A 13,536-nucleotide genomic window follows, 5' to 3' on the forward strand; every position below is an offset into this window, starting at 1 on the left:
CATGATCCGAGACGAAGGCGGACACTTAACCTCCTGTGCCACCCGGGTGCCCCAGAATCTGCATTTCTGACAATGCTGGTTCTGCTGGTCTGGAGGCCACACTTTGGGAACAGGTAAACTAAAAGGCTCCATCCAGGTGGAGGCTGTGGGTCTGAGGATGGAGTGGGGTAAATACTGTAATAGAATCTGTGGTTAGAAATTTGTGTCTGACACTGGGTCACCAAGAGGCAGGGTAGCTGTGGGATAGAAAGGTGTCTGACTCATTCTCAGGCAGGCAGGGCTCAGTTCCTAGCTGAGTTCCTAGTGCCTAGTTCCTGCCATTTACTATGTGACCAGGGTCAAGTTGCTTAATTGCTAGAAGCCTTAGTTTCCATATCTGTAAAACGGGGGTAATGATAGCAGGTACCTCATCAGCCTACTGTGAAGATTCAGTAGGACAATGCATAGGAACCACTGAGCACAGGGCTTGACATGTTGCTAGTTCATTAAGGTTAACTGTCATTATTGTTGAGATTGCTTTTGTGTTTCCTATACCGCACAGCATTCCTGGCTCTGTTTCCAGAGTGGCCGTGACCTTGCCCTACTTCTCCCCTCCAGTTCTCAGACCCCAGGGATTGCTGGGGTGGCCATGGCGGCTGGACCCAGAAAGCGGCCCCTTCTCCTGGTGGCAGACTGACTGTAGGGGTTCTTTCTAGTTCCCTGAGGCTGAGCAAGCTGTTAAGTGCCTGCCTACGGTGCTGCTGCTGCTGCTGAGTGCCAAAGCTTTTTTTTTTTTTTTTTTGCATTTCACACGGTGCCTTTGTCCTGTGGTTAAACGCGTGGGTGTGCAGATGACCTTGTTAGGACAAAGAGTGCATCTCTTTGTGATTAACCTTCAGGCCCTGCCACCAGCTCAGAGATGATTCCCACCTTGGCCAAGGGTGGGAAGCCTTGGTTCAGCAGAAGCGAGGCAGGAAGCAAGTGGCTGGGAAGAGGCTCCCAGCAGCGGCCAGGCCTGGCATTCCGCATACCCTTCTTATTCTTTGGGGCCACTCACAGAGCCACTGCCTCCTCATTCCTTCCCACCAGGCAGGAGTCCAGGTGGCAAAGATTCAGGTCAGGGCTAAATGTGGCTTCACAGCCCAGCTTGGCTTCTTTTCCCAGCACCAGCTTGTTAAGAAATAAATATTTATACCTGGCACCTGCCTTCTCCCAAGGCCTGGAGGCCCCTGCTGTGAAGATTCACGCTGAATCCCCAATCCCCTCCGTGCCATCTCAATCCTGAAATGAGCCCGGCCCCTTGCCCCTGCCCTCAGAATGGAAGCTAGGCAGCAGCTGGGTCCCTGATTTACTGATGACAGTCTCCAACGCCAAGGAGGGGGCTGTAGGGGAGCAGGTGACAGGAGGGATAAATCACCTCCACAGCAAGCCTCTGCTTCCAGCTCTGGCTGGGGCTGCTGGGATGCAAGCTTGCGTTGGGGCCACCCTATAGGGCAGGTGGCTCCAGCTGCTCCTGCTCCTATCCCTGGGCCTTTCCTCTCTACCTGCTTTGGGTTGGCACCTTCAGTAGGGTGGGCTAGCAGGTACGAAAGCAGTAACAGAGCTACTGATTAACTGGAGTACTTGGACATTTGGGCCACCCTCCACTCATGAACCTCTTTGTCATGCCTTCATTTGTTTCACAAATATTTTAGGGAAGAGCCCTATGGCTCAAGGGCTGGCACATAGTAAGCACTTCAAAAATGTTGGTTGAATCAATGAATGAGTACAAGGTTTAGACCTAGAAGAGTCTGATTCACTGTCCTCATCATACTGCTCATCTATTTTTGGGTCCTCAGGCAAGTCACTGTCCCAAGCTGGGCCTTGGTGCCATCCTCTGCCCAATGGACATGATGGTGACAACCCCTGACCAGTTTCCTCACTGGTTGCTGGGAGAGCCTCAAGGGAGAAAGGATGTGAAAGGAGATTATAACTCACCTTGCACTAGCACCTACTAGGTGCAAGGCCCTGTGGGAACTGCCGTGATGGTGCAGCTTTGGCCTTTGCCCTGGACAGCCACAGTCCGCTGGGGGATGTCTGCCTGTTGGCTCCCCTCTTGGCTCTCACATCACTGTGTGCCCCTCTCTTTTCCCCAGGCCCCTCATGCACCCCAGAACTCACCGTCCTGTCCACACAGGCCACAGAGCGCCCGGCAAAGAGGCTGGCCACACCTCGGGCCACGTTGACCTCATCACTGAGGATGTCTTCCCACCGGTTGTTGCGGAACTTGAACAACTTGTCCGTATACGTGGCCACCCCTGGAGAGAGAAGGGAGGGCTGGTGGGTGGTGGGCATGTGTGCATGTATGTGTTGGGGCACCTGCCACAGGTGGTCGGATCATCTGCGGCAAAGTGAGTGCTCCCCACAACACTCACTTAAACAGGTGAGGCTCTATTTGGGGGCACTCAGGTATTTTCATTTGAGAGAAAAGACTGGCTTATGAAAATGGCCAGTCCATGCCTCAGGAGCCACAGAAGAAATGTTATTGCTACAGTGTGTCTGAGATGACCCTGGACAGCTGGGGTTCACATTTTGCACCATGGTCCTGCAACATACAGGAGATCTGGGGTTGCCAATATTTCAGCACCCAAACTCCACCCAGAATGTCTCTTTCTCCAGCACCTGCCTCCTACATTCTCTGCTGGATCATAGGACCTCATTTGGGTCTGAGAAGAAATGATCTTGGTTGGTAGGAGGGGTTCTAAGTCCAGATCCAGGAAGGGGCAAGAAGTGGAGCTCTGACAGACATGTTGCCCATCCCCAGGGGATCCAGATGGCAGTAGGGTCAGCCCCCAGGTGGGGTAAAGTGTTTGAGCAGCCCTGGGAGGCCCTCGACGGCAGTGGTCTCCACCCCTTTCAGAACCAAATGGAGGCTGAGGACTGCCAGCTCAGGGAGTCACACACACACGTACCACGCAACATACCACATGTATTTGCGGGGGGGTCTGTGGAATCCTGAAGCACGCTCATGGCTAAACTTTATTTTGGGTAGGTGGAGAAGAACTTCTGGTGGCCAGAGGTTCAAACCCTTCTAAGACCACTTAGGCAGAGTTCTCCACTCTGTCATCACCCCTAGTTTATTTCTTGCTCATGTGAGCCCCGGAGCATTCATATTTTAGGAGGAATCCTGTTCTACTCTCAAGGACTGGCATAGGAAACACACAAGAGGAGCAGCTGCAGCCAGGAAGGTGAGCAGGGGAAGGAGTGGATCTGGGGATAGACCCCTGCATGTGACTCTCTGGCTGGCCCAGGGCAGAGGCCACGGCTTAGGCGAAGGGAGCAGCATGCTGCAGTGGTTAAGACCTTAGCATAAACAAGCCCCAGGCCCGGTCCTTGTTCTACCCAGATTCTATGTCTAGGGGCTAGCTGTTGACTTTGGGGAGGTTGTTCAGTATCTCTGAGTTTGTTTTCTTATCTGCAAATGAGACGACAGTAATCAGTACATCCAGTTTACTGTGAGGCATACATGAGATGATATACGTGAAAGGCCTAGCACGGTGCCCCCTCAAAGAGGGTGGGCATTAGCAGTGGTCATTCCCATGTTACAGATAGGGCACTCTCCAGGGTCCTTTAGGGACATCAGCTCCACACTGCAGGGGTCTGGTGAGAGTCAGTGTGTGAAACGAATGGCTGAGAAGGAGTGTGGGAGCGGGTTAGGGGAGGGCAGTTTTAAGGGATCCCTCAGGTGGCTCTCCCCAGGAGAGGCCAAAAGGCCTTGCTCTCCCACTGGTCTCCTGTGGGACTCTCCTAAGAGGGGTCTCCACAGGGACCCATGAGGGCTGGTGCATGGCCTGTGAGGTCTGGAGTTGGCCTCAGAAAGCCTCACCAGGCACCAGGGAGCTGGAAGAGGAGCAGAGCCCTCCTGCCTGGCCTGCCCTCCCAGGGGTGCAGAGGCCCGCCTGGGGGAAGGAAAGGCCCTTCATGAGCAGAGCAGGAAGCAGATCCAGGAGGCCTGCAGGTGGAGGCTTGGGCTGAGGAGCCGCAGCTGGAGAGGGCACAGAGTTGCTGCGGCCTGCGAGGGAAGCCCACTGGGGCAGCCGAAGAGCTGAGTCTGGCTGGAAGCATAGCTGCCGACTCCCATTAGCTCGGGGCCTTGCTCATTCTTTATCCTCTCCAGCCTTGGTTTCCTCGCCTGGGCATCAGGGGAACAGCTGTGCCTCCTCCCTCACATGTGGCTGTGGGGATTCTAGGAGAGAATGCACTGAAGCCCTGGCCCACGGTGGGCTTTGCTCATGGCAGCCCCACACCCCTCCAGGCCACAGCGCCTCCTCACCATCCTCGGGGGCCAGATGTATTTAGAAATTTAGATTTTGTTCTTTCACATTTTAGAAAGGTAACACAGTGCACACACCGTTTATTACATAACACCCCCAGGAGGGATGGGGCCGCACCCTGTAATTAAACACATTAATATTTCTGCAGTAAAATATATGAATATTCACACTGAGTGGGATAAATAAAGCCTATAAATAGCTCGCGTCAGCCCAGGACAGGTTTTGCTATCAATTCATTTTCCCACAAACTTAAAAAAAGCACCTGAGGCTTTCAGAGTGTTTTGGATTCTAGGACTGCAGAACAGAGACCGTGGGGCTGGACTGCCATGCTTACGGATGTTCTCCAAGCAATGGAGGCTTCATCATCCTTTCCTAGTGCTTGGGGGACCTTTGAAGGTGGCCTTGCCAGCATTGGGGTCTCTAGCTGCCACCCGTAGCAAGTGACCCTCGCCCTTCTCTGTCAGACCAGGGCTCCTGTAGAGGGTCCTCCAGCCAGTCCAGCCCCCGCTACAATACTGATGTTAACTTTTGGCAAAGCATGGGCCAGTGTGAGAAAGTAGCTGCCAGCAGCTGGGGATCTGCAGAGCTCAATGGGCCCTCCACTTGCAAGAATTTGCAAAAATTCGGGAGAAATTTCTCATGCATCTGAGTTCCTGCCTCAGTGAGACAGACAAGAGGAGCAAACAGGCCCAGGGGGACTCTGTTCCTCTGTTTGCCTCCTCACCTCCAATTCCTCCTGCTCCCCCAAGATAAACATTTCCCAGAGTGTGCTTTATGGACCCCTGGTCTCTGTGAGCTGCCTGGAGAAAAGATGCTATGATCATCTGAGTTCGGGAAAGACCACACCTTTCATGCCCTTCTTCGAGATTCCCAATGAATATCCATCTATTAAAACTTTGACAAGTCCTGCAATAAATTACCTGCTTAATCTTATTTAATCCAGCCTGTCCCAAACACAGCTGGCTATGAGCCCCTTTTTGCAGCTCACCTATTAGCATCCTGCCAAACTGGCACTGTTCTTAGCAAGTTGCGTTTTGGGGTGGTGCTGTCCAGCCATGCTCTGGGCTTCGTGGCCAGAGGGGTCAGGGTGCCATATGCTGTTAGCCTCTTCCCCTGTTCCACCTCCTGGCTTCTGAGCTGACCAGGGACACCCAGAAGAATAAACTAATTAAGGTAAAATGTGCAACAGTGATGCAGAGCCTTGTAGATCATAAATGGGAACGGCAAAATCAATGGCAACCCCTCTGCAGGCAGAGGCCCGGAGGCCTGGGAGCCTGGGTGAGGAGAGACAGGAGCCCTTGATTTAGGAAGAGCACACGCTCTGGCAGCTGCAACCTGGGTAATTAGGTGTGTCAGGAAGACAGATAAACAGCGAGCTGTCTGGGTCGATGGCACGGGTAGTCACTGCCCAAGCACTGGCCCCCAGCCTGTCGGCGTGTAATCTCGCCTTTTGGCTCCTTGTAGCTGCACTCTGCCCTGGGGTCCCACACCAAGTCAGGGGGCAGTTGCTCAGGAGAGGAGAGGCTGTTAGTTGCAGGAGAGAGGGGCTCTCCTGAGCCCCCTGGGGGAGACTGAGAGGGCAGAGGCCTGGGAGAAACATAAGGGGGTTTGTGAGCAGGGCAGGGGTGCTCTAGGGGTCACAGTTCTCATGAGAAGTGTGTCTGAGGACTCCGATTCCCATCCTGAGACTTTGGCATCTTGGCATTTAAGGAGACTTGAAGGTCTCGGAGTCCAGTAGAACTGGCATTTGCTGCCGGGTGGCCAGTTGGGAAGGCCCAGTAGGCGAGGATGAGCATCTGCCATGCCCTGCAGGTGTCAGGGGCAGTAGGAGATCCACTGGGAAGTAGGGGTCTCAGTTGCTGATTCAGGGCACCTATAGTCCATTCAACAACAGGATGGATAGGTAGAGGAGATGCCACAGGACTACAGTGAAACTAACTTTACTTAACATTTCTGCAGCACTTCACATATATTCACGCGTGTGCCAGGCATTTCACACCCCTTTATTCATTGACCGTCACCACAACCCCTGAGCTGGGTACTACTTTCCTGACCAGTTTACAGATGAAGGATCTGAGACACAAGAGACAAGGGAGCTGCCTAAGACCCCGCAGCTAGCAGAGCTCTGAGGGGTAAAGACAGGAGGATACGTCCCGGAGATGCCATGAAATCAGGACGGAAGATCACAGTGATCATGGAGGGCTTCATGATGAAGGAGGCACCTGAACCTGGACTCCTGTTTCTAGAGGACTTCAGGCTCTGCATGAAGCTTCTCTTTAATAAACATCATCTCACCTAAGGCCCACAGCTGCCTTGAGAGGTGGTGCAGCCCCATTTTACAGATGGAGAAATTGAGGGGGCAGACAGGTTAGTCAGGTGCCCAGGGTCACAAAGCTAGTATGTGGTGGAGACAGATTCAAGGCCTGTGCTTCTGAGTGGTGCACTCTGCAGCTTAGGCTGGGAGAGGGGAGGGGGGTGCTCCAGGCAGGCAGGGGGCATAGACAGAGACACAGAGCCTACATGTTTGCCCAGAGAGAAGAATTTGTGGAGGTTGAGGAGGAAGAAGTGTGGCAGGGCAGGAGAGACCCACTAATTCCAGGACTGAGGGCAGAAGGGGACCTCGTGGTTCTGATCTGGGGAAGATACTGTTTCCAGAACATTAATCTGGCAGTGGAGTGAGGGGTGGTCTGGTAAGGGAGAAAAGGTGGCCACTTCTGTGATGATTGTAGGAGTAGGAGGAAGCATGGGATTCAGGAGGCTGGTGCAGGAAGGGCAGGGGGGATTGGGTGGGTGTAAGGGGTCAGAGTGGGACAGTGACTGAGGCAGGGACACTGGGCCAGCTGGGAGCAGGAGCAGAAACCTGGCTTCACACCGTTTGCATGTGATAGGGTCACAAAGTGGCTGAGAAGACAGAGCGACCAAGAGGTCGCTGGGCACGAAGGACAGCAGGGTGCAGAGCAGAGAGGCTGGAGCTGGGGTGGAGGGGAAACGATGTGTCCCTGGAGCAGCCTCATTCAGTTGTAGGAGGAAGAAGGGGCAGACGTTGGAAGAATCATCAGACCGAAGGGAAGGTTCACATCAAGGCATCAGTGTCAATCTAGCAGATGGCCCTCAGTTTGCTATCCCGTCATCCCATCCATATCAAGCTGCCTCCAGAGAGTAACTTGGAGCCACTGCGAGGGTGTTCGGGTCATAAAGGGCTCTTCCTTCCTTCATTGGCCTGAGTGCCTCCTCCCCCACAGGCTGCTGCCACCTCGGGGAGATGAAATGACTTGCGGTCTGGTATAAGGGCAGAGAGAAGAGTGAACAAGTGTGTGGCAGGGAAGAGGTCTCTGCCTCCAAACTCCAAAATAATGTAAAGAGATTACTGCCAAACAGCAGGGTTAAGGAGTGGGCCAGCCTAGGCTGATCTTGGGCAAGTCACAAACTTGTCCTTATTTGTAAAACAGGATCATGAGAATGGCTACCTATTCATCAGGCTGTTGTGAGAATTCTATAATTCATGTGAAGTACTTAGAATATTATATGGCATGATAAGTTTAATAAATAATAAAAACAATATCATCATCGTTACCACCATCCTCATCACCATCACCATCACCATCATCATGACCACCCTCACAGTCCTCACCATCATGACCATCACCACCACCACCATCCTCACCATCATGACCATCATCACCATTAACACCACCACCACCATCATCATCCGGGGATGACAGGGCATGACCACTTCAGGTCCTCAATGAACTACTATATAAACTGACATTGAGTTTGAAATGCTTTATAAGACTTAGTTAATGGAAACTCAGAAAAGCAGTGATGGCCCCAGAGGAAGAAAGAAATAGTTCAGGATATTTCAATGAAGAAGGAACCCAGACTCCCTCCTGACCCTAATATAATTTCTGACCCAAGTCTTCATCCTTCCATCCCAGGATGAAGATGGAAATCTGACCAACCTCTGCCAGGTGCTTCACTCACATGTGCTCACTTAGTCCTCTCCAGGGTCATGTCAGGAAGACAGTTTCATCATTTTACAGAGAGAAATTGAGACTCTGAGGGTCAAGTCATTTGCCTGAGGTTGCACAGTTGGTATTAAGTGGCAAAGCTGAACTTTAAACTATGATCTGACTGCAAAGCGTTCCCCACCCAACTCTGTATTAAAGAGCTGGAGTGGGGGCTGGTGGAGGGCAACTGAGTCCCTGGCTCCTAAGGAAACGTGTTCTGTGTAAGGACTGAGAAAATAGCCTTTGGGGCCCCATACCATTTATGGGGCTGCTTTGATAGCCTCATCCATCCTTGCTTCTTATGGGGTCACACGTAAGAGAAGCCTTTTAGGGGTGGGGGGCAGGAAATCTGGACAGGTCATTAACTTGTCTTTCCACATGGGGCCAGGCCAGGTGAGCTGAAAATCAGAACACTACATCTAAGAGAAGCATGGCTGGGACTTAGAAGCACCTGGAAACTGACTGGGAGAGAAGGTAGAGATTCAGCACAGTGTGGCTCAGGCTTTTCCAGGCATTGGAAGTCACGGACATCCTGTTAAAGTGCAGATTCTGGTCTGGTAGGTCTGGGGTGGGGCCTGAGATTCCGCATTTTAGAACAGCTTCTAGCTGTTGCTGATGCTGCTGGCCCATAGAACACACTTTGAGTAGCAAGATGCACAGTGTCTGGGTGTAGCTGGACTGGCCTGGGTGAGGGAGCTGCTGGACCAGGGGTATACTCTCAAGAGCAGATGGCTCAACTGTTGTGTGGGCAGAAGCTGGAAGTGCAACATGCCCCCAACTGCCTTTCTTTTTTGGCACAGTGACTGACCCCTCCTCTCTGAGAGGGTACAGAAGCCCCTGCCAATGGCCTAAGGTTGACACAGAGCTCAGAAGCCATCAGTGAAAAGAGTTGATAAATCCAAGTTCATAAAAATAAAAATTTTCTGCATTGCAAATCCCATGATGAACAAAGACAAAACACAAATGACAAACAAGGGGAAACTATTTGCAACATGCATTACAGACAGAGGACTAATTTCCCTAATTTATAAAGAGGTGTTACAAATCAATAAGAAAAAAGCCAATAATCAATAGAAAAACTGGGCAAAGGCAGTGAGCAGATAAGAGATTCAAATATATAAACATATGCTCAGCCTCACTTGTTTTGAGAAAAATGAAAATTAAGCCTACACTTAGGTATCAATTTTTTCCTATCATATTGGCAAATATTTAAAAAAATTATGGCACATTGTGTTGAGAGATGCTTACTCGCTTCAGGGTCAATGGGAGCATCATATGGACTGTTCGTGTAAAGGGTGATTTGGCAACGCCTATCAAATCCACACACATATATTCCTCTGACCCAGCAATTCTTTTCTAAATATGAACACCCCTCCCAGATATGCCTGCAATTGTGGACAGTGGCATGCTGTACAAGCTTATACATTTGGTGGCACTGCTTGTATAGGAGCAGAAAATAGCAAACCATCTCAATGGTCATCAACAGAGGACCAATTTGGTGAACTGTAAATCAACACAATGGAGTACAATACAACCATCAAAAGAATGAGCAAGCAGTCTGTGTGCTGCTATGACATAACATCCAAAATTGGTTGTTAAACAAAACAAGCAAGGAGCAGCAACGTGAGTAGAGTATGCTACTATTAGTGTAGAAAAGGAGGGAAGCATATGTAGATTGAAGGTAGATTATCGATGACTTGTTCTTTTGAATGGAGTAAACATGATATAGTGGTGGGGCTCCCAATTCCTGCTGACCCATCTCCTACCCATGCCACCATGACCCCAGATCACATAGGCAGGAGAGCTCAGGGCCACAGCGGCTGGTGTGGCCAGCACTGGACCCCTAGGGGGCATGGGCTCTGATTGGGAGCTGCAGGAAGTCCCCGGTTCTTGGATGTTGAGGGAGGTGCTGGAACCAGCCTCTTATTCCCCTTTGTCCTACACACTCTCCTTCCTGGTTTTCACCAAGTAATGTGTTGCCTGAACCACACTGGCTTATAGTTTTCCATGTCAGTTAAGCCATAAGCTAGCTTTGATGGCCCAGGCTTTCTTGGGATTGTGGTCAATTTTCCTCTGTTCCCCCCCCCCCTACCTATTTTCCAATTCTTATTTTTTTTAAAGATTCTTTTTATTTATTCATGACAGATGCAGAGAGAGAGAGAGAGAGAGAGAGAGAGAGAGGCAGAGATGGGCAGAGGGAGAAGCAGGCCCCATGCAGGGAGCCTGATGTGGGACTCGATCCTGGGACTCCAGGATCACACCCTGGGCTGAAGGCAGGTGCTAAACTGTTGAGCAACCCAGGGATCCCCTATTTTCCAATTCTTAATCCTTGATCCAGGCCCCCCTGGTCCTCTCTTCTGGGTAATATCTTGTTTACATGATGGTCCTTTTCTGTTTCTGTTGCTAGAGTCTCTCTCCCCCATGGGCTAGGAGGGGGGCCTGGCCCCTCTGCCCAGGACACTTCTAAAGGCTCTGGCTTTCTTCACGCTGCTGGATTCTAACAGCTACTGCTTGGAGAGCACTTACTAAGTCCTAGATACCATTGTAAGTGCTTTTCATTCGGAGTCTCAGTTGTTCATTCAAATATATGTGTTAAATGTTTATTAAGTGAGATTAAGTGGTCTTGGAGATACAGCAACAAACAAGACCAAGTTTTTATCCCTATGGAGCTGAGTAGAAGAGCAGAATAGATGAACACACTTTAACATAACATAACATAACATAACATAACATAACATAACATAACATAACATACTTTCAGAGAGCACTGAGTGCTATGGAGAGAAATGAAGCAAAGTAAGGCCAGAGAGAGATAGGGGTATGGTTTTAAGGTTTTCAGGCAAGACCCCATCTGAGGATGAGCCTGAATGAAGGGAAGGAGTAAGCCCTGAAAACAGTGGTGGGAAAAGCATTTCAGGCAGAGGTAACAGCAAGTATGAAGGCCTCAGGTGGGAACACGGTGAGCAAGGGGAAGTGAGTAGGCAATGAGGTCAGAAAAGCAACCAGGCTCACATCAAGGAGGAATGTTGTAGGCCCTTGGTAGAGCCACTCGAGGGAGTCGGGCTTATGAAGTTGATGTGATTTTTCACATTCTACAAGGAATACCCAGTGAGTAAGGTGCAGATCTCAGGGTTGTACAAACTAATTCCTACTGCCAGGATGCAGGGTCTCAACCCCCTTCCAGAGATTCTAATGTTGCTATCCCAAAGGCTGGCTGAGGAAGAGGATGGGGCCATCCTTGCACAGGTCTCTCCAATGCTCCAGCACAGGCTGAAGGAGCCCCCAGGCACATGCCACAAGCAGTGCGGGCTGGCAGGGCTCCTGGAGGGGATCTCAGGTTCCCCATGGTAGGCAGCATGGCAGTGGCTAAGCGTTGTGCCAGCTGGACCCAAGGAAGTGCTGACATTGCACAAATGTCCCAGCTCTACACCATGCCCACTGTCGATGAATCAATTGAATCACTGGACTGAAAAATTAACTCAAACCCACAGACATCCCTCGAACCCACAGAAGGTCACCAGGAGGTGCATGCCTGGAACTGAGGCTTCTGGGCCCTGTTGCCCTTCCCCAGCACTGGGGGCCCAGGTCTAGCCTCTCCTAGATGAACATTTGTGCCCTGAAACCCAAGAAGCCCAGGACCTTTTCGGGGGTGGGGGGCGGAGTTGGTGGAGAGCTCCACATTGCCTGCTTCCCCTTGTTTTCGCTTGGCTGGCAAAACTTCTCTCTGGCCTAATGGCTCACGCCTTGTCTGTTCTTCCTGGATTTATTTACCAAGTTTTTGATGGTGCTCTCAGGATGTTCAAAGTCTACCTGGGTTGGAGGCACCAGTATAGGGACTTTGCTCTCACGGAGCTTAGAGTCCAGGAGAATTAGGTGCCTTGAGAAATCTCAGGCTGCATTGAGGATACAGTATAAATTTCAGGAGGGCAGGATTTTTGTCTGCTTCATTCATGGGGCATCCTCAGAGCCTAGAATAGTGCCTGGCACACAGTAGTTGCTCAGTAAATATCTGTCCAGTGAATGAATACATCTGTGAACAACAGGAGCTTTGGGTAGGTTAGGCCAGGCCGAGCAGGGAATCAACATGATTGCTGGCGGGTGGGTAGCTTTGACAGCACATGGGGAATCACTTGGAAAGCTTTATAATCTGGGTAACTGGGTTCTACCCCCAGAGGTCTGGATTGGCCTGGATTGGGGTACACCATGGGAAGTGGGAGGGATAAAAGCTCCCCAGGAAATTCTAATGTGTAGCTCTCGCTGAGCACTCTGCTCTAGGATTCCCAGCAGAAGGCTCCGAGGACATGGGAGGGGCTACAGCCTCAGAACCACCTGACCAGCTCCTCCCAGGTGCTCTGTGCTTGGTGAATAGGGAGGAGAATCTGTCCCCTTCCTCTGGCATCCTGCCTGCTGGGCCTATGTGAGACATCACCCACCTTCCACAGTTCTTCCCATTTCTGCTTCCCTGCCCCACTGCATCTTCCTGGGGACTCACCTCTTCCATGGCTGTCCCTTGCTGCTGCTCCCCTCCTGACCTTCAACTTAAAGGGTTGATCAGCCCATCAATTAATTGTGTCCTAATCCAATCTTGGCTTAGTTGGAGAGAGGGTAGTAAATCCAGCTGGGTAATCATGCCCTGATATTTGTGTAGGGATAATTACTATCTCTCAGGCCTCACTTGGTGGCAAGATGAGATGAAAACCCATAAAACACCACTCCGGGCTGTGGCTCATTGTTTCTTGGCTGCACAAGGCTGGCTGCCAGCCAGTCAGCCCCGCCTGCCCCTGCCCCTGGCACAGGCCCCAACCCCTTCCCCTCCCATTCATGCCACTGGCAGGGCTTAACATCAGGGGCAGTCTAGGGGCTAGATCCTGGCCTGGCCTCAAAAACCAGTAGGGGAACTTTATGGGCCCAGAGAAAGCCAGTGTGTGTGTGCTGGGGCTGGGGAAGAGGCAGGGAAGGCGATCCCCACAGCTAGGCAATCCCCTACCTTTGGGAGACTGGAAGGGTCTGGGATGATGAATACACAGGTCTGAACCACAGGGCATTGTCTAGACCAACCCAAGAGGACGCTGCCATCTGGAAGAGTCCAGTGCATGTCCCACCTGGCCTCAGAGACGTGAGGCTCTGCATGTTTCAGGAAGACACCATGGCCTGGGACTTCCCTGCAGATGTTATGGCTCCATGGGAGTGGACTTCATTCTAGTGGGCTGAGCTCGGGCTTGAGAGAATATGAGAGT

At 51.3% G+C, this 13,536-nt stretch overlaps 1 protein-coding gene across 2 annotated transcripts in view; it reads right to left on the bottom strand.

Annotated features, from left to right (window-relative positions):
• The window catches only part of CRTAC1 (cartilage acidic protein 1), a 148,801-nt gene that overhangs the window by 52,723 nt on the left and 82,542 nt on the right, over positions 1–13,536 (bottom strand). For both annotated transcript variants that reach the window (XM_038578461.1, XM_038578462.1), the window contains exon 4: positions 2,140–2,276. In XM_038578461.1, coding sequence (XP_038434389.1) covers positions 2,140–2,276 — 137 coding nt within the window. The remainder of the gene's footprint in view (positions 1–2,139; positions 2,277–13,536) is intronic.

Source organism: Canis lupus, chromosome 28, assembly GCF_011100685.1.
Source record: "Canis lupus familiaris isolate Mischka breed German Shepherd chromosome 28, alternate assembly UU_Cfam_GSD_1.0, whole genome shotgun sequence".
NCBI classification, from domain to species: Eukaryota; Metazoa; Chordata; class Mammalia; order Carnivora; family Canidae; genus Canis; species Canis lupus.